Source organism: Candoia aspera, chromosome 4 (genome assembly GCF_035149785.1).
Source record: "Candoia aspera isolate rCanAsp1 chromosome 4, rCanAsp1.hap2, whole genome shotgun sequence".
Lineage (NCBI taxonomy): Eukaryota > Metazoa > Chordata > Lepidosauria > Squamata > Boidae > Candoia > Candoia aspera.
Genome location: NC_086156.1, coordinates 117,749,988 through 117,771,229, shown reverse-complemented (window position 1 = coordinate 117,771,229; position 21,242 = coordinate 117,749,988). Strand labels below are relative to the sequence as shown.

The 21,242-nt window shown below is 51.7% G+C and overlaps 1 protein-coding gene across 1 annotated transcript; it reads left to right on the top strand.

Moving 5' to 3' along the window:
• The first annotated feature begins 3,640 nt into the window (after nucleotides 1–3,640).
• Nucleotides 3,641–15,742, top strand: CLDN7 (claudin 7). The gene is made up of 4 exons (XM_063301689.1): nucleotides 3,641–3,900; nucleotides 12,225–12,389; nucleotides 13,788–13,872; nucleotides 14,381–15,742. The coding sequence occupies exons 1-4, from the start codon at nucleotides 3,678–3,680 to the stop codon at nucleotides 14,547–14,549; spliced, it is 642 nt and encodes a 213-aa protein (XP_063157759.1). The 5' UTR covers nucleotides 3,641–3,677; the 3' UTR covers nucleotides 14,550–15,742.
• Nucleotides 15,743–21,242: the final 5,500 nt, after the last annotated feature.

The window sequence follows — 21,242 nt, the reverse complement described above, 5'->3', positions numbered from 1 at the left end:
GACAAAACTCCTCCCAGCTGGGGTCAGGTGCATGGGTGGTGGTTCTCTTGGCAGCATTTTGTCCCTCCTATTCATCACAAGGAACTGGCCAAGGGGCATGTCATCCTCTTGCTTTCACTGTCGGGAGGAAGCAACAAGGCCATAAAAGTGAGTTTTGATAAGGGCAAGGCTCCAGGGACGGAAGGAGCAGAGATGAGGTCTGCTTTGCCTGGATCTACCACACTGGGCGGGACAGGAACACTTGACCATATTTGGACTCCTCTACGGCAGTGTTTCAGTGCATCATGGACAGGCGGGGGCTTTTGCACCTGGAGAGAAATTGAAACTGGGCTTGAATTGTGGAGGAAGACCTGGCCGAGTCTGAGTCACTCTCTCTCTCTCCCTCACACACACACACACGCATGGGCTTTCTCCTGCCAACAGCCTGCAGTTCACAAGGGAACCACAGGCATCACCTCTGCTGTTGGGAATGCTCCAGGGGAATCCATAAAGGAGAGGAAGCACAGGCCGAGTGACAATGAACACACAAAGTCCGTCTCCTGCAGTCCTGAACTCTACTGGACGAACCCTTAAATGAGAGCAGCTCTGAGCATGTGCAGAGTGGCAATGAATCCACACAGCTCACCTTCTGCAGGCTTAGATCCTGCGAGGGGCACTGTGAAGGGGACCCACGGTGAATGCACGGAGGGGTCATCGCCACCATTTCCCCCAGCCTGCCGCCTTACAGCCGTGTGGGACCTCCACTCCCACCACCCCAGAGCCACCCTTGGCCCCAGAGAGGGCTGCAGATGGTGGGCACTGAAGCCCAATATGGCTGAACAGTACCCAAGTGAGGGAAGGTGGGCGCTGTTGCGTGTCCAGTAGCTCAGCTCTGCAAGATGTCAGAGGGGTAACTTTCCCTGGCTGGCTGGTTAACCCCCGCTCCTGCCCAGACCTGATGGGGGCCCGGGGGGGGGGCTTAGGTAATAATTTACCCAAGAGCCTCCTTGGAACCATGTCTACCCCCTTGGCAAAGGTGAAAGTACAAGGAGAAACAAAGAAACAGCATTGGCCGAGCAATGCAGTCTGTACATGATCAGGTGCACCCACACAGTGTTCCCCCGACATGACATTGTGTCCTGGCATGGAGCCAAGGTTTACTCTAAAGCAAGAGAATGGCACCCTGCCGGAAAGTCTGCTCTGCAGCGGGATCAAGGCCAAGTAAGTCCCTTTAGCCTAGCCCCTGAGAATGATCGCACAACAGCAGGGCAGGAAAGCCATTTTTTTCCTCTGCTGTTGCTCCTTCCCCTGCCTTGGAATACGGAGGATCCATCTGGCTTTAAGAACAGCCACAGATCAACCTCGATTAATGCCCCTTTAAAGCCCTTTAGCTGAAAAGCTGGTTTTCACACCTTGTTCCCATTTATTCTGTAAAAGTTCTCCTCAGAGAGATGAATCATTCCTCTAAAGCTGGGGACGTAACCCTGAAGGAGAGGGGTGCTCTTTCCACATTTTTAGAAGCACTTTTGCAGGGCCGTATTTCTCTGAAATACTTTTAGGCTGTTTTTCAGGTCAGCTCAGGGAATAAGATTAATATCCAAATTAATAAAAGCCCATCATCATCATCATCATCATCATCATCATCATCATCATCATCACCTTCATCGTAAAAAAACCAGCTGATATGTAACCTTAAATTCCAACCCTGAGATTGCTGAAGTTTGCCTGATAGTCACCAACTGGGCAGGGACCAAACAACAAATATTCCCCATAGATCTTCAAGGGAAGGAAGATGGGTGGGGAAATGCAGGTCTTGAGTTTTGCAATAATGCCCGGTTTGAAAACAAACAGGGGCCCCTTACCTGGGTCCAATGCTCCACAGCCAGATGGATGGATTCAGCTGTGACACTAAGGCACCCCTGACAACTCCTAAAGGCCAGGGTGAAGGCAGATCAACCTGGGTCTGCAAAATTTTGCTTCACCACCAGATGGCAGCAAAGAGTCAATGTTTGCCGTGCCTCTTCGCTCCCATCTTGTGGGTGTTGCCACTTTTGCAGCCCAAATTTCACAGCCCTAAGCTAAAATGCAGTTGGCTAATTTGTGGCTCTGCAGTTGCATGTGCCAAACACTCTGAACTGCAGACCAGCCAACCACATTTTAGCTTAGCCCTCCCCACGCTGGCTGGAGAATTCTGGGAGTTGAAGTTCACTTATCTGGCAGGTTCCTGGATTGGGGAAGACTGACCTAGTGTGTTGTGAGAACCCAGCTGCTGTAACTGGTTTATGGTTCAGCAGGTATTGTGTAAGCCTCCTGAATTAGCTCATCTGAGCAAACCAAGGCTAGGTTAACCATGGGAAGCATGTGATGGCCACACAGCCCTTGCCATTAGTTAATAGTTCAGGCCTTTTGTGATTCCACCCAGTCTGAATTAGGGTTTGGCTACAGTTAGGGATACTCAGTAAACCATGGTTGACTTTACCCCAGGTGATTATTTATTGATTATGTGCCATCAAGTCATTCTCAATTTCATCCATGATGATCTGTCCCTAACCTGTTCTTCGGGTCTCTCAATGGTGCCCCCCTCGCCACTGTCACTGAGGCCCTCCCCCTTGCTGCTGGCCATCCTCATCTTCCCTTTCTTTCCACCTTTCCCAGCATTATGGACTTCTGAAGACATCTGGGTCTTCGCATATGTCCAAAGTAGGATAATTTGAGCCTCGAGGGAGAACTCTGGGTTGATTTCTTCGATGATCCATCGGTGTGTCTTCTTGGCTGTCGATGGTATTCTCAGGAGGCTTCTCCAATGCCAGAATTCAAAGGCGTCAATACTCTTCCTGTCCTGCTTCTTCAAAGTCCAATCTAAAGAGTCCGAGGGAATACCCGGGCTTGGACGGTTCCGACCTTTGTAGGCATAGAGGCATCATGGCACTTCAATTCCTTTTCCAATGCCCCAGGTTAGGGCCCTGGTTCTCAAGCTTTGCAGAATGAGAAGCAGATTTGCCCTCCCCGCTATCAATAGCACTAACGATTTGACTGGTGTGCAGGCTTGGCAAGAAATACGTATCCTGTTTATTTTTAATAATTATTGGTTTTTATTGTTGTGCGTTCCCTGGCTCCTTAGAAGATCTGCAGTGAAGCAACCCCGGAAGCGATCACCTGGATAGCTGAACTGGACACCCAGTTATGAGGCTACTGCTGTAGGGCAGTGTTGCTCAGCCTTGGCCACTTGAAGATGAGTGGACTTCGACTCCCAGAATTCCCCAGCCAGCATGCACTGGTTGGGGAATTCTGGGAGTTGAAGTCCACCTATCTTCAAGTGGCCACGGGTGAGAAACAAGCTTTAGTATTGTCTGACACAGAACCACTGAGGGTACAGAAAAGCGGGGGTGTTCATTTTGTGGATGATGCACTGCCAGGAGCAGAGACATTGGAAGGAAAAAGGAGGGAAGGAAGGGAGGTGGAGGAAAGCGGGTGGAAAGGAAGCCGAAGCAGCGGGAGTCCTCCAGGAAGTAAACTGGCCCCGGGTGTTGGTTTCTGTCGACACTCCACCTCCGGCCCTGATGTCACGCGCCCCTCCCTCCGCCGGGCTAGGGCTTAAATACAGGTGCGCTCACCTGGCGCGCAGGTGAAAGCGGGCGCTCTCCGGCTCCGAGGACCGTCCGGCTGCCTCTCGCTCGCGCCCTCCGGCTCCCCGCGCCATGGCCAACTCGGGCTTGCAGCTGCTGGGCTTCGTGCTGACCCTGCTGGGCGTGGTGGCCAACCTGACCTCCACCATCCTGCCCCAGTGGCGGGTCTCCTCCTTCGCCGACGGCAGCATCCTCACGGCGCAGAGCTACCAGCTGGGCCTCTGGATGGAGTGCGTCTGGCAGAGCACCGGGCAGCTGCAGTGCAAGGTCTACGACTCGATGCTGTCCCTCAGCCGTGAGTGCCGGGGGTGGGTGCGTGGGGCGGCCGCGGGGAGAAGCCGGGCCGAGCAGCGCCTTCGCGAGCCGCCGGGCCGGGCGGGGCCGCCCGCTTCCTCCTGGCCGGGGCGGCCGCTACTTCGCCCTTTCGACCCCGCCGATAGCCGTCGGCGGAGGCGGCGCTCCGGCTCGTTCGCGCCTTCGGGGAGGCTGGCCGCGCTTGCGAGACCCCCCCCCGCAAGACCTGGCTGCGGGCCCGCTTGACAGCCGCCCCCCGGTCCCGATCGCCGCTGACATTCGCGGGGACAGGCGAGGCGGAAGGAGCCCTTTTCCACGGGGGGCGGGGGGACGACAAACGCGGGGAAGAAGCCCCTCGGGGGGGCGTTTCGGCTGGGGAGCCGGGCGGGGTCCGGGCGGGACTGGCGCCTGTCGGAGCCGCGCTTTCTGGAGTTGCTCCGGGGAGGACGGGCTGCTCGGGGGCGCCGCGGGCGGGAAAGCGCCGAGGCCCCCCCGCCGTCCTTCCCCAGAGCAAACAACGGCCCTGGTCCCCCGCATGGGGGTCAGCTCCCTCGCTGGCCGCCCGTGGGCGCCGGGAGGCGAGCGAATCGCACCGGGGGAGGGAAGCAGCTGCAAGGCTGTCGAAAGAGTTCGTTCCCCGCCGCCGCGCACTTTGGACACGGAGGACGGCAGACCCCCGGAAAGGGCCTTTCCCCTTTGCCTCCCCCTTCCTTGTTTCTCGCTTTCCTCCTCTTTTCCCCCGAGGAAGCCCGGCTCTTCGGCAGAGCCGCTCGTCTCCCGGGTGGCCAAATCCAGGAGGCTTTAAAGAGCCTTAAACTGGGCTTTGGGGCAATTGCCGGAAGGCGGAGCGGGGGCTTTGACAAGCGCGTGTGGCTAATTCCCTGCTGGAACAACTTAGGCTCCAAAAGGGGCCATTCTCCCCCCCCCGCCCCCCAGCCTCGCCTTATCCTGGGAGCCTCTCCCAGGCACCTGCTCAGCAAGGCTTTCCTGCTGCTCCTTGAGCTGCTGCCGCCTCCCCTTTTTTAAAAGACAAAAGGCCCCCCAACCCTGCGGTGACTCTTTGCTTTCTTCCTCCCTCGGAGCTCCTTCCCCAAACTCCCAGGGCCGGTTCGGTCAGTTGCTTTGGCCTTCTCCCCTCCCTCGGGAGGGGAGCCGCACCTTCAGAGGAAGCATGACAAAGGCCTGGCAGGATGACTTTCCCCCACTGCCCCCCCCAGCCCTTCCAGGTCTCTGAAGGAGGTGGGGCAGAAAGGGGGGGAGGGAGGAGCCCATCTGCTCTCCTCCTTGCAGAAAGGGCCAGCTGGGACACAGGCGCCCATGCGCTCACTTCTCCAGCTACGCGCCCTCCACGCATCACGCCAGGCCCAGGATTTGCAGGGGGAAAGGGGCTGGAAAATCAAAGGTGGTGTCCCCAAAACTCAGGCAACTGGGTTCCCAAGTTCCCTCTGTCCGTGGAAAGCTCATGCCGTCCAAAGGGCTGAGTTCAGGCCAGACGCGAAGCACAGCAGGAGCTCATTAGACCAGCCTTTCTCAACCTTGGCCGCTTGAAGATGGGTGGACTTCAACTCCCAGAATTCCCCAGCCAGCTTTGCTGGTTCTCAAATTTAGGATTTTACTTGCACATTCCTTTCCTCACCCAAGAGTGGAATGTAGTGCTGGAGAATTGAGTCCCTTCCAAAGTCTGCATTTTTGCCACTGCCCCGTCTGGCACTGGGCTGAGCCTTTTTTGGCCTGGCTTCCTATGTTCCGGAGCGGAAGGCGCTGCGGGGTGGAGCCCCCCTTCCTTTGAAAAGGGGCTTGGAGTTCAGAGGCTGTCTAAAGTTTTGCAAACCGGAGACCGCTAACAAGTCTGGTTCTGTCTGGAAAACAAACTGAAGATCTGCCCCACAATGAGGAAACCCGGGTCTGAGGCATTCCAAGATGGGGCAATATTTAATCTGCAGGCTGGGAAGGGTGACCCAGGTGTGAGGATGTGTTGAGCTCTGGGACTTCCCAGTAAGCAGAGAGGAAGTGAGGACTCGGTTGGAGAAGAGGAAATTTGAGGGGCTGGGCTGTTCATGGGCAAACTGAGGTGCCGAGACCCCCGTGGCCCATTCAATTAAATGCACCAGCTAGAATGGGCTGGCTGGCGTTCTTCCTCTGCCCTGAAAGTGCCCTTCTCTGTTTATAAAACCAAAGTGGCGCACCAAAGGTGCCCGATACCTTATCAGCTTCATTACTTAAGAAAACAAATGTTGTTTGCCTGCAGCGTAAAGGCAACCACGGGGTCAGCCAGCCAGGGTGGAAGGACAAGGGGAAGCCAGCAGAGTTTGGTTGGGGGCCTTTGTGCCCGCAAAGGGGTTCTGCACCCCTTTCGCAGGTGGCGTCAGCTGGGGGGGTTGCCTGAGGCTGGAAATCTGGACTCCGGTGACGGGAGAGAGATTGTGAATTAGAGCAGAGTGTCGTGTGGGTTATGACGGCAGAAAATCACAAAGCACAGAAAAACGTATGTCTTTTCATAAAATGGGTGTGTCAGAAATGTGCTCCCAGACTCCTCCTGATTTCTTGTAAAGGGGTGATTATCTCAATGGTGAAAGAAGAAATCAGGTGTCTTTAGCTGAAAATGTGGATTGAATAAATAGTCCACTTCAGTGTTTCGCTAACCTTGGCAGCTTGAAGATTTGTGGACTTCAACTCCCAGAATTCCCCAGCCAGCCTTGCTGGCTGGGGAATTCTGGGAGTTGAAGTCCACCCATCTTCAAGTTGCCACGGTTGAGAAACACTGGTCTATTTCCTCTTAGATGTTTGTTTAATAAGAAAGATGGTCACTGGGTTCCCTGAAAAGGACCCCTCCTTAAAGCCATGAATCCTGATCCCCCCCCCAGACCTTTACACGCAACAATCCCAGGGGCCTATAGTTCAATGCTTGCTACCCTCTCTATTCTCTGCTTCTCCAAAGCAGGAATTGGTTTCGGCGAAACAGCTCCCTCCTTCTCTTTGTTCAAGGCAGCCGTTGCCTGGCGTGTGAGTGTGGGTGTGTGATGACCGTTGCGCCTGAGTGCAGTCGCTGGCATGCCTGTCCCACGGGAGGGGTGATGTCACCTTGCCACCAGGGCCATGGGGAGAGGAAAGGGTGGGGCCGAGCCGGATTGTGATCCATCCCTCCCTTTGCTGGAAGGTGGCTTTGGAAACACCTGCAGGGCAGAGCTGCCTCACTGCCGACTTGCTTGGGGAAGGGGTAAAAGTGAAAACTTTGGGGGTTCCTTTGCTCCCCCTGCCCTACAAAGCCAGGTTTTTGGCTTGATTATTGCCAGGAATCGCTCGTCATAGGCAATTCAGCACTTTTCAGGGGTGTCTGCAGACCATACCCTGTAGACACCCCCCCCCCCCCGTTTTGCCACAGCCTTCCACAGTATGATCTGGGGATGGGTAAGATCAGCCCAAGGCCTTTCTGGCTGGGAATACTGGGAATTGTAGTCCTCTGGAGGCTGCCTTTGAACACAGAATGCATTGCACCTTTTTGACATAGACCAGGGGTCTGCCGCACCCTCAGGTTCCACGAGAGGTCACTAGGGGTTCCCCAGGAGATCACAATTTATTTAAAAAAATATTTCAAATTCAGGGAAATTCACATTAAAGAGGTAAGTTTCATTCATTATTTTTAGTTTAAGGACACTGTTAATGCATATCTATAGGCCTACACATGAAAGAACTTTATGTTGTAACTTATGCCCTAAGTGCAGGGGGGTTCCCCGAGGCCTGGAAAATAGTTCAAGGGTTCCTGCAGGGTCAAAAGGTTGAGAAAGGCTGACATAGACTGTAAACAGCAGGAAGAGATTGGGCTTTTATTCCAATTTCCATCTTGGGTGATGGAAGGAGTCAAGGCATTTCCTTTCTGATCAAGAAGAGTTTGGCCAAATGATGGGGGCTCTCGGGATGGGCCTCAGCCCCGGTCCAGATGTGGCTCCAGAGGTTTGCAGCTTGAGGTGAAACAGCAGACCCCCCTCCCCAAAAATATCAGGCAATGGGCATGGTTACCACTGAACATATTCAGAATGCCCAAATAATAACTTGGTAAGGGAAACCCTCAATTGGATGGATGGATGGATGGATGGATGGATGGATGGATGGAGATAGATAGATAGATAGATAGATAGATAGATAGATAGATAGATAGATAGATAGATGCTCTTATCTGAAAATACAAGGTGGGGTTTTGCTGACAGATAAATATTTAACTTAATGCTTTGTCTATTTTTATACTTTACAATATCATAAACCTTATTGATGGGAAGGGTTTTAACTCTCATGGGGTAGGATCTTTGAGTGACATGCCAGGGACTGCACCACCCCCAAATTGCTAAGGCTGAGATGAAAAGGAGGGCAAGATCAGGAGAAAAAAACCCCACGAGTTCTTATTAAATATGAATTGAGCAGAGCATGAATTAATTAAAGACTGTTAATAGGATTATCTATTTATTTTTACTTTATTTATTTAATTTTATTTGGTCTAGTGATTAAGGCAATGGGCTAGAAACCAGGAGGTGGTGAGTTCTAGTCCCACCTTAGGCATGAAAGCCGGCTGGGTGACCTTGGGCCAGCCCCTCTTCTCTCAGCCCAGCCCACCTCACAGGGTTGTTGTTGGGGGGGAAATAGGAGGAGGAAAGAGTATAAGGTATGTTTGCTGCCTTGAGTTGTTTATAAAAATAATACAAGCGGGATGGAAAATAAATAAATGAAATAAATTACGCTCTGTGGATGTAACCATTTCTTCTTCGGTTGCATTTAAGCCTGCAATTCAGGGGCAACACGTGGAGGGGCTGCCTCCAAGGTTTGAGGGGGTGTGGGGGGGCTGCTTTGTCACCCCACCCCCTTTTTACTCCCCAAATCCACCACATTTGGAGGTGGGAGTTTGAGGCCTGAAGATTTGCTGCCCAGCCAGCCTCTTGATGCTTTCTGTTCTTCATTCGTGGTCCAGAGGTTCCCTGGATAGATGGTGGCCTTATACCTTTGATAGACAAATAAAATCTTGCCTCCTGGGACCCCTTGTTGAGAGCCCCCCCCCCACTCATGGTTCCTTTGCAGCCTCTATGAAGCATGAAACTGTTAAGGCAAGGTGTGGCTTTATAGCCATGGTGTGCAAATGGCTCCCTTAGACTTTGGCACCTGGATAGGTCGTGGAGAGACCAAAGGTGAAACCGAACATTGATACCTTTCCTGGTGTGTGTGTGTGTAAGACACAAGCAATGCCAGGCTGGTGACTCCATGCAGCCAAGGTGGGGAGGCTCCATTTCAGGGAACTGGGGGGGGGTCAACCTGTCAGACGTGGCCTATTTCTGGATAAGGGGAAGTGTGGAACTGCAGACCAGGGTTATTGCGCTGAGAATCCCAAGATTAATAATCCAAGGCGGTGCTCCCGGAAGAGACATAAAATGGTGCCAGGGAGGGAGGGAGGAAAGGATGTGTGAAAGGACTTGCAGGCGGGCATGATCCGAGAGAAAATGATTTAAGAAACGGGCAGATGTGACGCATCCAGAATGTTGCAACAATGCAAAGGAAAACAATTCGCTCCATCCGGGGAAGGATCAGTTGTGCTTAAGAACACAAGCCTTTCTTTGCTTTGGAATTGGCTTATTTATTTTGGCTTTTCGGAGCCAAATGGCGTACAAACACGTTTTATTCCTCCTGGCTTTATCCGTGCAGTTTTCTCGGCAACAGATTGCCTTTCTGCGGGATGTTTTTTCCTACTTCCCGGCCTAGCCTGATGGAGCTTCACTGGTAAAAATTCAGCCTGGTTCAGCTGCCCCTCTTGAGACCAGGCCTATAAATGGATTTATGCTGTTTTCTTGGCAGCTGATGGTTCTCTCCTCCTTCCATCCAGCTGTGGCCAGGCTCGACCCTCCTTAGCTTTTTCAGCTCGGTGATGGCTCCTAAAATTGTCTAAAGATGTCTAAAATGACCTAGCACAGTGTTTCTCAACCTTGGCAAGTTTAAGACGTGTGGACTTCAACTCCCAGAATTCCCCAGCCAGCAAGGGGAAACCCTGCTCGTTCAATAAGAAAGATGGTCACTGGGTTCCCTGGAAAGGACCCCTCCTTAAAGCCACGAATCCTGATTTAAGTCCACACATCTTAAACTTGCCAAGGTTGAGAAACACTGACCTAGTTAAAACAGCTGGAAGACTTAGAAAAGGATCGAAGGAGTCAACGGCAAGCAGCCGTTCAAAAGAGAAAAGCAGATTTGGGGGCCGGGGCCTGGCAAATGGGGGCGTTGGGGGGCACTGGGGGGAGGGGGGCCTCTACGGACTCCAACTCGGGGGCTCCCCCTTTTGGAGAAGATGCGGCCTTTTCCACCCGCTCCTAAAGGGCACGTGACAGGCAAGGTGGCTGCGGGCACCCCTGAGTGCCAAGTGACAAAGCCTCGTGTTACGACATTTGGCGGGATGACCCAGAGCTTCTGGTGCTCTCAGAGCTGACTCATGCCTACCTAACCGGGCAGCCCCACCCTGTTCTTGGGGCACCTCGCGTTCCATGAGAAATTGCCACTTCTTTTAGGAGCGACAGCTTTCCTCTCCTTCCATATTTTTTTTTTCCATCTTATTTGTCGATGGGGTTTATAGCCTACCTTCTCTTTCTGGAGCTTGAGGCATACAAAGCTCTCCTTCCTCTGGTTTTTCTCCACAAAAACAACCCTGTGAGGTAGGAGAACAGAAGAGCTGATAAATTACAGGCAGTCCTCGACTTATGACCATTCGTTTAATGACCGTTTGAAGTTACAACGGTGGTGGGAAGAGTGACTTGTGACTGGCCCTCGCACTTACAACTGTTGCGGTGTCCCCAAGGTCACGTGATCAAAAATTGGGTGCTTGGCAAACAGCAGGTATTTATGATGGTTGCAGTGTTCTGGGGTCATGTGATTGCCATTTGTGACTTCCCAGGGGGCTTCCAACAAGCAAAGGCAATGGGGGAAGCCAGGTTCGCTTAATAAGTGCGTGATTCATTTAACAACCATGGCAAAAAGGTTGTAAAATCGGGCATGACTCACTTAAAGACTGCATCGCTTAGCGATGAAAGTTCTGGTCTCAATTGTGGTCATAAATCAAGGACTACTGGTATATGGACAAATAAATAAAGTTTGGGAACTGCTGTATTCCCAGGGTTTATTCCCAACAATTCTTTTATTTTATCTTCCCTTTCCTTCAGGAGCTCAACACGGCATACACAGCACTGCTTCCTCTTTTTTCCCCCCACAACAACCCTGCGAGGTAGATTGGGCTGAGAGAGGAATTGGCCCAAGGCCCCCTGGGGAGGCTTGGTTTTTTTGGGGGGGGACTTGAACTCGAGTCCAACACCATAACCTCTACACCAGTGTTCCTCAACCTTGGCAACTGAAGATGGGTGGACTTCAACTCCCAGAATTCCCCTGGCCAGCATCAAGTTGCCAAGGTTGAGAAACACTGCTCTATACCAACCGGCTCTGTTTTTTTCTGGGACTTGGGAATATTTTTAAAGAAAGGCACGGAGGTGGGCTACTACCACCGTGATCTTTTTGCTGTTTGCCTGTCTTTATCAAAAGAAGGGAGAATCGTATTTATTCTATTTATTTATTTATTCGAATTTATTTGCTGCCTAACTCCAGAGGACTTTTAGCATGGATCCTTTCCTGAGATGGGTTATTTCATTTGTGCCTTTTTATGCTAGAGTTTGTGTGCTTTAAGTATTACAGGTCATCCTCATTTAGCAACCACAATTGGTAACTGTGTGGCAACTCGGTCATTAAGTGAAGCAGTTGCAAAGTGAAGCCGTAACTAGGTTTATGATCTTACTTCAGCTTTCCTTCGCTTTACAGACCTGTGAAGGTCGTAAATGTGAGGATTGCTGATAAGTTTCTTTTTCATCACCGTCGTAACTGTGAACAGTCACTAAGTGAGGTAGTCACTAAACGAGGACTACCTGTATAATATTTGCAGAGGAAGGCTTCAATGGAACAGGCTGGGAAGTGTGCCCCACACCCAAGCCAACGCACTGCGTTTCTGGTCTTTTCTGTCCTGCCAGGGATCCGCAGGAGCCGCCTCTTGGGTCTGTTGCCCCGCAGGTGTGCCATGGGCCCGCTGGCAGGAGTTGCCATCTGGCCTATCAAGGGAGAAGCGTCTGGTGCAGAAGGCCAGGAACCGGGTGCTGGGGAGGCCAGAGTTCAGCTGGAGGCTTCCACGGCTGGCACGATGAAGCTCCTTGGGAAAAGGGGGGGCTGGGGTATTGAGGAGGTGGCGCCAGGGTGCCACGTTCCTGCAGCAAACTCGCCCGAGTGCCTCGTGCTTGACCCTTCTGCTTGCTCTCCTCCCTGCAGCTCCCTTGCAGGCCACCCGGGCGCTGATGGTGATCTCCATCGTTTTGGGAGTGATTGCAGCTGGCATCGCCGCCATGGGCATGAAGTGCACCAACTGCGGGGGTGACAACAAAGTCGTCAAGGCCCGCATTGCCATGACCGGAGGTCTTGTCTTCGTGGTCGGAGGTGAGTTTCTTCTGCCCCGTCTTCCGTCCCTTCCCTCCAGGCTGCATTTGACTGTAGTTCCCCAGCAGGCAGGGACTTGCGGCTCACCCGGGCAGCTGGCATGAGATTGCAGGGCCCCGAGGCGCGGTTTGCCCCAAACCGGCTCAGTCAAAACAACCTGCCTGGTGCCTTGGTCAGTGGATGAAGCTGCTGTCCTGCCCCCGGCTTCATGGGGGATGACCCACTGGCCTGGCCGTGCCCCTCTGGCAAACTGCTAACCATGGTTTATAATACATTGGCTGCATTCACACAGCTGGACTTGCACAGCCAGATGAGCGTGGAAAGGAATAAACGTAACACACGTCCATTTAATTTAGCAGGTCAAATCCAACCACCAGGCCTATTCCTGGCCTCATAAAGACGGTTGTGTGAACACAGCCGTTGGGAATCTGGCCCGAAAGTGGCAGCGCTGTGATTTCTTCCCAGAGCGTTGCAACCCCAGCACTCCTGCAGTTTTGGATGAGACCCACCTGCCATCCCTTGCCAGCAGGGGTGCCCAGTGGGGTATGGTCCAAAAAGTCAAGGTGGTGCTGCGCTCGTGCAGTTGAAGCTCCACCTGTTTTATGCAATGGGAGATGGACTCGGGGGGGATCATCTGCGTGGTCCCCAAAAGAGCTACTGTAACTAAAACGTAAAATTGCTCTAAGTCTGAGCTGGCTGGAAACCTCTTTGCAGGGTTCCCTGTCTTGCTCCTTAAGGCCCACGGCTCGTTCTCTGCAGATGAACGGACAGCCTGAATAAGCTACTAGGCCCTTTCGCCCACTGCAAGGACCCAAAACTGCTGAGGTTGCTGTGTTTGCAGGAGAAATGGTTTCCATGGGGCAAGGCAGGTGTGAAAGAGGTGGGGAGGCTGGTTTGGCCAACCTGGGCACTGTCAAATATGGGGGGGGATTGTGCCTCCCATAACCCCCCCCCCATCAACTGATTGGCAGAGTCTGGAGCTGCAGAAGTTCCAGGGGAGGGGTCGTAGTGCAGAAGTTAGCCACTTAATATCTGGCAAGAGCCCAGAGTTAAAGTTGCAAATATTTACACATTTATTTTAAAATATGCCTGCCACTATTCTTCAAAATAGTTTTCTCAGGGAAGCTTTGTAGTGCAACATTAATCACTGCAGTTTTGGGGTGTTTTTTTAAGAATAAGGATAATCCGCAGGGTAGTCAAACTTTAGTACGCCATGGACACGTGGGGGCAAACATACTTTCGCCTCTCGCAAGGCCGAAGTCGATCCTGCTGGGCTCTGCACTGCGAACCAAAGAGGAGAAACCTCCGTCCTGCAATCTGTAGGCTTATATCATTTCTGGGGAGAAAGCCACTGAAGCAAAGAGGCTGTTACGGGACCCCCTTTTCTTCCTCCCTTAGGCTTGGCTTCGATGGTTGCTTCCTCATGGATGGCGCACCAGATCATAACCGATTTCTACGACCCCCTTTCACCCACAAATAAAAGGTACGTCGCCCAGAGGAAAGGGGTGGGTAACCCGCCTACTGCCAGTTCTGGAGCAGAGAGGCTGCTCTGCCCCGCTTGTCTGACCCCCAAACGGGGACGAATCTCCTCTGCAACACCTCTGGCAAGATTCACGTGTTCTCCTGGCCCCACCCCTTCTTCCCTGGCCCTGCCCATTTAGAGGAGGGGCCATTCGATGAGCGGTCCGGGGCGACCCCTCCACCCGGATCTGGCATTCCCTCACTGCCCCACTGCTGCTTCCAAGGCAGGGAGAGTGCCTGGGAGGGCTGGTGGGCATGGCTGCATTTGGAGAGCATCCCACCCAGCCCCCATTCTCCGGGGGGCAACCCAGCCCAGCGAATGCTTTCCCCCTTGCTGCAGGTCCATAGGAAGTGGAGGGGGGGGCAGGGAGTCCTGTGGGCCCTCCATGGGGGTGAGTGGAGGGAGCTCTGAATACCGCAGAGCCCGTCCTCTGCCATCTCACGGCGGCGTCTCTCTTCTTGTGTCCCAGGTACGAAATGGGCCCTTCCGTCTACCTCGGCTGGGTGGGGGCAGCCTTGATGATGCTGGGGGGTGGGCTGCTCTCCTGCTCATGCCCTGGAGACTCCGCGTACAAGGGCCACCAGTATCCTCAAGCGAAGCCCATCTCCAAGCCCCCCAGTAACCGAGAGTATGTCTAGCTGCCCGGGCAGCTCCCAAGCCGGTTCTGAGACCCCTGTGCCGCTGCGCCTGGAACAGCCTGGACTTTGCTGCCCATCCGGGCATGTTGGACTCTTTCAAATCACCTCGGCATCCATCCCCGCCCCCAGGTTTTTAGCCTGTTGTATTCCTCCTCTGCCCTTTGATTCAATCGTTTTTTAAAAGTAGTGCTCCTGAAGGGAGGGTGGGGCATTTTTATCCATTTATGCATTTTGCTCTGGCTGCCCAGAATCCTGCAGATGGATTGGAGGTGGATAAGTCCCCAAATCCTCTGACCATGCTGGCTGGGGATTATAGGGTTTCAAGTCCAGTGCATCTGGAGAGGACAAGGTTGAGGAAGCTCTGGTAAGATTTTGTGGGTGAGGACCCACCTCCCCCTTAATAAACCTTTCTGGGCAGATCCAAGGGCTTTCATCTGGACCGAGACTCATCTAGATTCAGATTGACACACGGAGTGAAAGAAAGACCCCAACCACTGTTAAGCTCTCCTCCCCCAAACAGCTGAGGAATCGGCATTTTAGGATCTCTACTACTCTCGACCCATGGAGCTCAAATTGTTAAGCGGGTTCTCTTGCAGATGTTTACAAGTCAGGGCATCTATTGGGCAGGGAGTACAGATGCCTCTATTGGCAAATCCAAAGGGAGCTTTGACGCGTTTGCCTCGCCCAGGGAAAAGGGGTGTCCCTTCTGCGTGTGGCAGCCAAGCCAGAGACTCTAAGAGCTAACGCACGGCATGCTGGTTGAATTCTCCCTGGAGCCTTTTTGCCGTTTCAAAAGCTGTTTGGGCTGTGTAAATATGTACGTTTGCTGGGGAACACCAGAGCTAAGAGGGCAATTTGATTCAAGCATATCCCTTAAAAAATGGATCAATTTTATCCCACCCTTAAATTGTCCCAATAAAACGCTCCTGCTTTTACTGCTAAATCATACTTTTTGAAAAATTTGCGTTGGCTAATATTTTCTTGCTTTGATAGATTTTAACTTTTTTCTTCATTGCATGGGGAAAGGGATGAATGCAAATTTGGATAGGAAAGGAGGTATTTTTAGTGTAAAACTTTGCCTTATTTAAAGCACTGATGCCATCGGGTGGTGTGTGCATTTTGTGTATTTTTTAAACATTTGTATTACTGGGAATATTTTTTGTATATAATAAATAAGACTGTTTTGGACAAAAGCTCTCCTTACTCTAGAGTAGTTCATAATGAAATTGATCTGTAAACCCTCTGAAAGCAAGGCTGTAATTTACCAGACGTCCACATGGATAGGTGGTGCATTTTTTGATTGGGTAACTTTCTTAATAGATGGTGGGAATGTGGTAGATGTAATATACCTTGACTTCAGCAAAGTGAAAAAATAACCCATGAGAAGCTAAATTAATAAACGAGTTAAATGTGGGCTAGATAGCATGACAATTAAATGGAAAACTGGTTTGGGAGTCATACTCAAGAATGCTCATCAGTATTTCCTCATCAAATTTAAGAGGTATTAAGTGGTGGCCACAAAGATCAAGCCTGGTTCCTTCAATACTTTCTTGAACAATTTGGGTGGAAGGTGAAGGGATAATTTGCAGATGATTTGAAAATGGATGGGGTGGCTAATACCCTAGAACAGTGTTTCTCAACCTCAGCAACTTTAAGATGCATGGATAACTCCCAGAATTCCCCAGCCAGCATGCTGCCTGGGGAATTCTGAGAGTTGAAGTCCATGCATTTTAAAGTTGCTAAGGTTGCCCTAGAAAATGGAGATAAAACACTGCCGTAAAAAATGGAAATAAAATTCAGAAATGATCTTGTTACAGTGGAGACATGGCTGAAAGAAACAGAATGAAATTTAACAAAAAAAAAAGGCAAATTTATTCCTGTAGGAAACAGAAAACAGATGCGTAGGGTTAGGGTTAGATGAGGGGCATCTGGGTTAGTAATAATATTTGTGAAAAAGGTCCTGGAATGGTAGTTGATTGCTGCTGGCAATGGGCCAGCAGTGTGACATGGATGTAAAATCAACTGCAATTGTAGGTGACTCAAGAAGTGTAATTTCCAAATTACAGGAAATGATTGTTTCACACTGGCCATGGTCAGATCTCACCTTGAGTATTGTGTCCGCTGTGGACACAGGCTTAAGGAGGATTCAGAGAAACAAGGAGATTCAAAGAAGGGACATAAATGACTCAGAGAGAGATAAAGGAGCTGAGTTGTTTAACGTTGAAAAAACTAATGAGATACCTTGACTGATACCTGGAAGGATATAACATGCCAGAAGGCCACGGCCTTCAGGGCACAGGATGCCGCATCGCAGGACAGGGGGTTCCAGCTGACCGCTAGAAAAATGTTCTGATAGGAAGACCTACTGGATGGGGCAACTCCTGACCCAGGGAAGTGGGGGCTCCGAGCTGTTGGATGTGTTCAGCTGGGGGCTGGGCAGCCATCTGTCTGGGATGCTGGCATTCAGATTCGTGTATGGCCTCGAGGGCCCCTCCCAGCTCTGGAATTCTGAGTGTGCAATTTTACCCTTGCCGTAATGCATTATGAACCACCTCTGCTTTGGAGTTTATTTCTAACACACAGTACAGTTAAAGAAACTGTCTTCGACTTACGACTATTCATTTATTGACCATTAGAAGTTACGATGGCTCTGAAAAAAGTGACTTGTGACAGTCTGCGCACTTACGACAGTCACAGCGTCCCTGTGGTCACGTGATCAAAACCAAGGCACTTGGAAACTGGCAGTATTTACAATAGTCGCAGCATCCCAGGGTCATGTGATCGCCATCTGCAACCTTCCCAGCCGGCTTCTGATAAGCAAAGTGAATAGGGGAAGCCAGATTCGCTTAACAACCAAGTGACTCGCTTAACGACCATGGCAAAAAGGTCGTAAAATCAGGCATAACGCACTTCAAGATCATCTTGCTTAGTGACGGACGTTCTGGTCCCAATTGTGGTCATAAGTCAAGGACTGCCTGTACAGTAGCCTGTTGTGTGAATATAACCTAAAACCTTTGGCCTATAACAGAAATACAAAATATGAAACAAGAGCTAAAAGGGATTAATGTTCATGGTTTACCCAACTCAGGGTTGGGTAAAAGTTTTTGCATGGCCACACTGAAATGAGAAAAGAACAAAGGAATGAATGTCAGAATCCTGGGTTGGGGGAGGGGGGAATGAGCGACGCACGGGAAAAAGGAGTGGGTTTCAATTGGGCACCCCGACTTCCGAGTCTGAAAGCAGCCTCCCGAAGGGGCCCTCAACAGATAAGCCCTGGAGGGTGGTCTTTCAAATATCCTGGCCCCCAAGCGATTCACAGCTTTAAAGCTCCTTGCTTTGGTAAATGGTGCACGTGAGAATGTAACAGAGCCCCTGCGTGACTGAGAAGACACATGGGACACAACGGCCCAGCTGATTAAAACAAATCCAACATGGGGCGAAAACGTCCCCGCTGAGCCCACGGTCCGTCCGTCTGTGGGTGAATCAGAGCCCCCTCTGCCTCCCCCAGTGATCCTGGGAAAAGAGGCAGCTGCTTTAAAGGGCTGCAGAGAAGGGCACCCTTTGCTCCATTCCACCCCTGGAATGGGAGGCTCTGAAGCACCTTTGGGAATTAGACCACCCCCCAACAGTCAAGCTCAACTATTGGCAGTGCTTGACTACGCGTAGTCCTCGCTTAACAACCACAATTGTGACCGGAATTTTGGTTGCTAAGCAGAGTGGTCATTAAGCGAATCCCACCTGATTTTACGACTGTTTTTGCGGCAGTCATTAAGCGAATCACTGCGGTCATCAAGCAAATCATGTGGTTCCCCATCAGTTTGCTTCCCAGAAGCTGGCTGGGAAGGTCAAAAACGGCAATCACATGACCGCAGGACGCTGCAATGGTTGTAAATGCAAATTGGTTGCCAAGCACCCAAGTTGGGATCACGTGACCATGGGAATGCTCTGACGTCGTAAGCACGAGGACCTGTCGCAAGTCAGTTTTCCCAGCACAGTCATAAGTCCAAACCATCACTAAACGGATGGTCATTAAGTAAGGACTACCTCCAGAGATATGTCGGTATACCATCGGAAGATGAGACCCCCAGGCTGGAAGATGGTCAAAATGCTACTGGGGAGGAACAGAGGATGCGCTCAACTAGCCCCAGACGTGATGACGCAGCTAGCTCAAAGCCGAAAGGACGGCTAGCGGCCGACGGTGCTGGTGGTGAACGGCGAATCCGATGTTCGAAGGATCAACACACCATCGGAACCTGGAATGTAAGATCTATGAGCCCGGGCAAATTGGATGTGGTTATTGGTGAGATGTCAAGATTAAAGATAGACATTCTGGGCGTCAGTGAACTGAAATGGACTGGAATGGGCCACTTCACATCAAATGACCACCAGATCTACTACTGTGGACAAGAGGACCACAGAAGGAATGGAGTAGCCTTCATAATTAACAGTAAAGTGGCTAAAGCAGTGCTTGGATACAACCCAAAAAACGACAGAATGATCTCAATTCGAATTCAGGGCAAGCCATCTAACATCACAGTGAGCTTGAGCACCCCAATGATGCCATGAGCTAAACCGTGAAGGGCCCCCCAAGACAGAGAGGTCAGACTAAATGCGATCCCTGGGGAAGGTAATGGCAACCCACCCCAGTATTCTTGCCGTGAAAACTAAATGGATCAGTACAACCAGAGATATGTCGGTATACCATCGGAAGATGAGACCCCCAGGCTGGAAGATGGTCAAAATGCTACTGGGGAGGAACAGAGGATGAGCTCAACTAGCCCCAGACGTGATGACGCAGCTAGCTCAAAGCCGAAAGGACGGCTAGCGGCCGACGGTGCTGGTGGTGAACGGCGAATCCGATGTTCGAAGGATCAACACACCATCGGAACCTGGAATGTAAGATCTATGAGCCAGGGCAAATTGGATGTGGTTCTTGGTGAGATGTCAAGATTATGGATGGATGATATTCTAGAGGTGACGGACTCGTCCCTGGGGGAGCTGGGGGTGTTGACGACCGACAGGAGGCTCTGGCGTGGGCTGGTCCGTGAAGTCACAAAGAGTCGGAAGCGACTAAATGAACAAACAACAACCTCTGTGTTGCAGACCCCAAACCCCAAAGGTGCTTTGGAATACACCCACAAGGTGCACAGCCGTTTCCCTGTATCCCATTTATTTCTGGAACAACAGCGCCGCCCCGTGGCCAACACGGGTAACACAGGAGGCGCTTGTTTTCATTCCGAGACCTAGTACGTGGAGCATCTTTGCTGCTCTGCACAGCCGCAGGCGATGGAAGTCACCGTCCATCCTGTCTGAAGGACTGTCACGTAGAGAGGGGAGTGCGCCTACCCCCCCCGCCCCAGAATGTGGGAACCAGAACTAGGGGGCTGAATATACAAGGAGGGGAGGCGTCAGAAGTCAGCCAGGGGAGCCGGCTGCCCCCCGAAGGCAGCCCTCGCACCGGGGCTGCCAGAGGTGGCATAGCGCAGGGAGTGTCAAACTTCTTCAGGCCACCGATGTACAAATACCTGGAAGTCCTGATTAAGAGGCAAAACTCTGGTAATAGAAAATAAGCTTGCATTCAGCCTCTTGTCCTTGTCGGCCTTCGACTCTCCACCCCAGCAAGGGCTCCATGGAACATAGTCTGAAAAACCCTGCTTGGGTGGATCCTGCCTTGAGCAGGAGGGCTGGACTGGATGACCTTGAAGATCCCTTCCAGTCCTGGGATTCTCTAATTCTTTATCTGGAGCAGTGTTTCTCAGCCTTGGCCACTTTAAGAGGGGTGGACTTCAACTCCCAGAATTCCCCAGCCAGCCATGCTGGCTGGGGAATTCTGGGAGTTGAAGTCCACCCCTCTTAAAGTGGCCAAGGCTGAGAAACACTGATCTGGAGGGTCCAGATTGGGAAAGATACGAAGGGTTGCAGCAGGGAAGAAAGAGCAATATCAAGTGGTTGACTCCTGGCACTTTAAGGATTAGCAAAATTACCATCTCACAACTTTGCTCTGATCCCAGTCACTTTTCTCAGAGCATTCCAGAAGTCTTTGCACTGCAACACACCCCTTAATCTTTAAAGGGCTACAAAGGGGCTCTTTTCCTGAGAAAAGCCAAAGGAGGAATGGGTTATTTATGGCCATCCTGGCAACTGGCTAGGGAAGGAACATATTACAGTAATGTAAATCAGCAGCTTCTTGGCTGAGGGAAGGACACTTGGTGCATGATATAAACCCCTGGCCACTTTGCACATTTGGCCCTGAAAAAGCTACGGTTGGACGGGGTAGGTGCTTGGAAGGGAGACCACGAGGAAATCCCAAGGCTATGGGCTCCATCGGGAGGTTGGAGGAAATCCTCGCAGACAGCGGCGCCGATCATCGCCTTTCTGTTGCCAAGCGAACACCTAGAGCTGAGTTCGCTTGCGGGAACTCAACGTGCGCGTTTCACAGAAGCGTTGACAGCCGCGCGTCAGACTCCGATTAGTTCTGAACGCTTTAAACACGGTTTTGCCCCGGCGCTTCAAGGAAGTCGCGGGCAGTTAACAGCGGCGTTGGACATAATGGGAGGATGCCAGGCGCAGCCGTCGCAAAGTCGCTCGGCCCACCCGAGCAGGTCGCACCTGCCAGCCAACTGAGGCGAGGGGTGCCCGTGGGAAGGGGAAGGGGAAGCGGGGGTTCCCTCCGCAAACCCAGGCGCTGCACGT

Excerpts from the sequence above, each read along its gene's own strand:
- CLDN7 (XM_063301689.1), top strand. The coding sequence starts at position 3,678 with ATGGCCAACTCGGGCTTGCAGCTGCTGGGCTTCGTGCTGACCCTGCTG. Across the intron at positions 3,901-12,224 it reads CTCGATGCTGTCCCTCAGCC|CTCCCTTGCAGGCCACCCGG; the intron begins GTGAGTGCCGGG and ends TCCTCCCTGCAG. Across the intron at positions 13,873-14,380 it reads CTTTCACCCACAAATAAAAG|GTACGAAATGGGCCCTTCCG; the intron begins GTACGTCGCCCA and ends CTTGTGTCCCAG.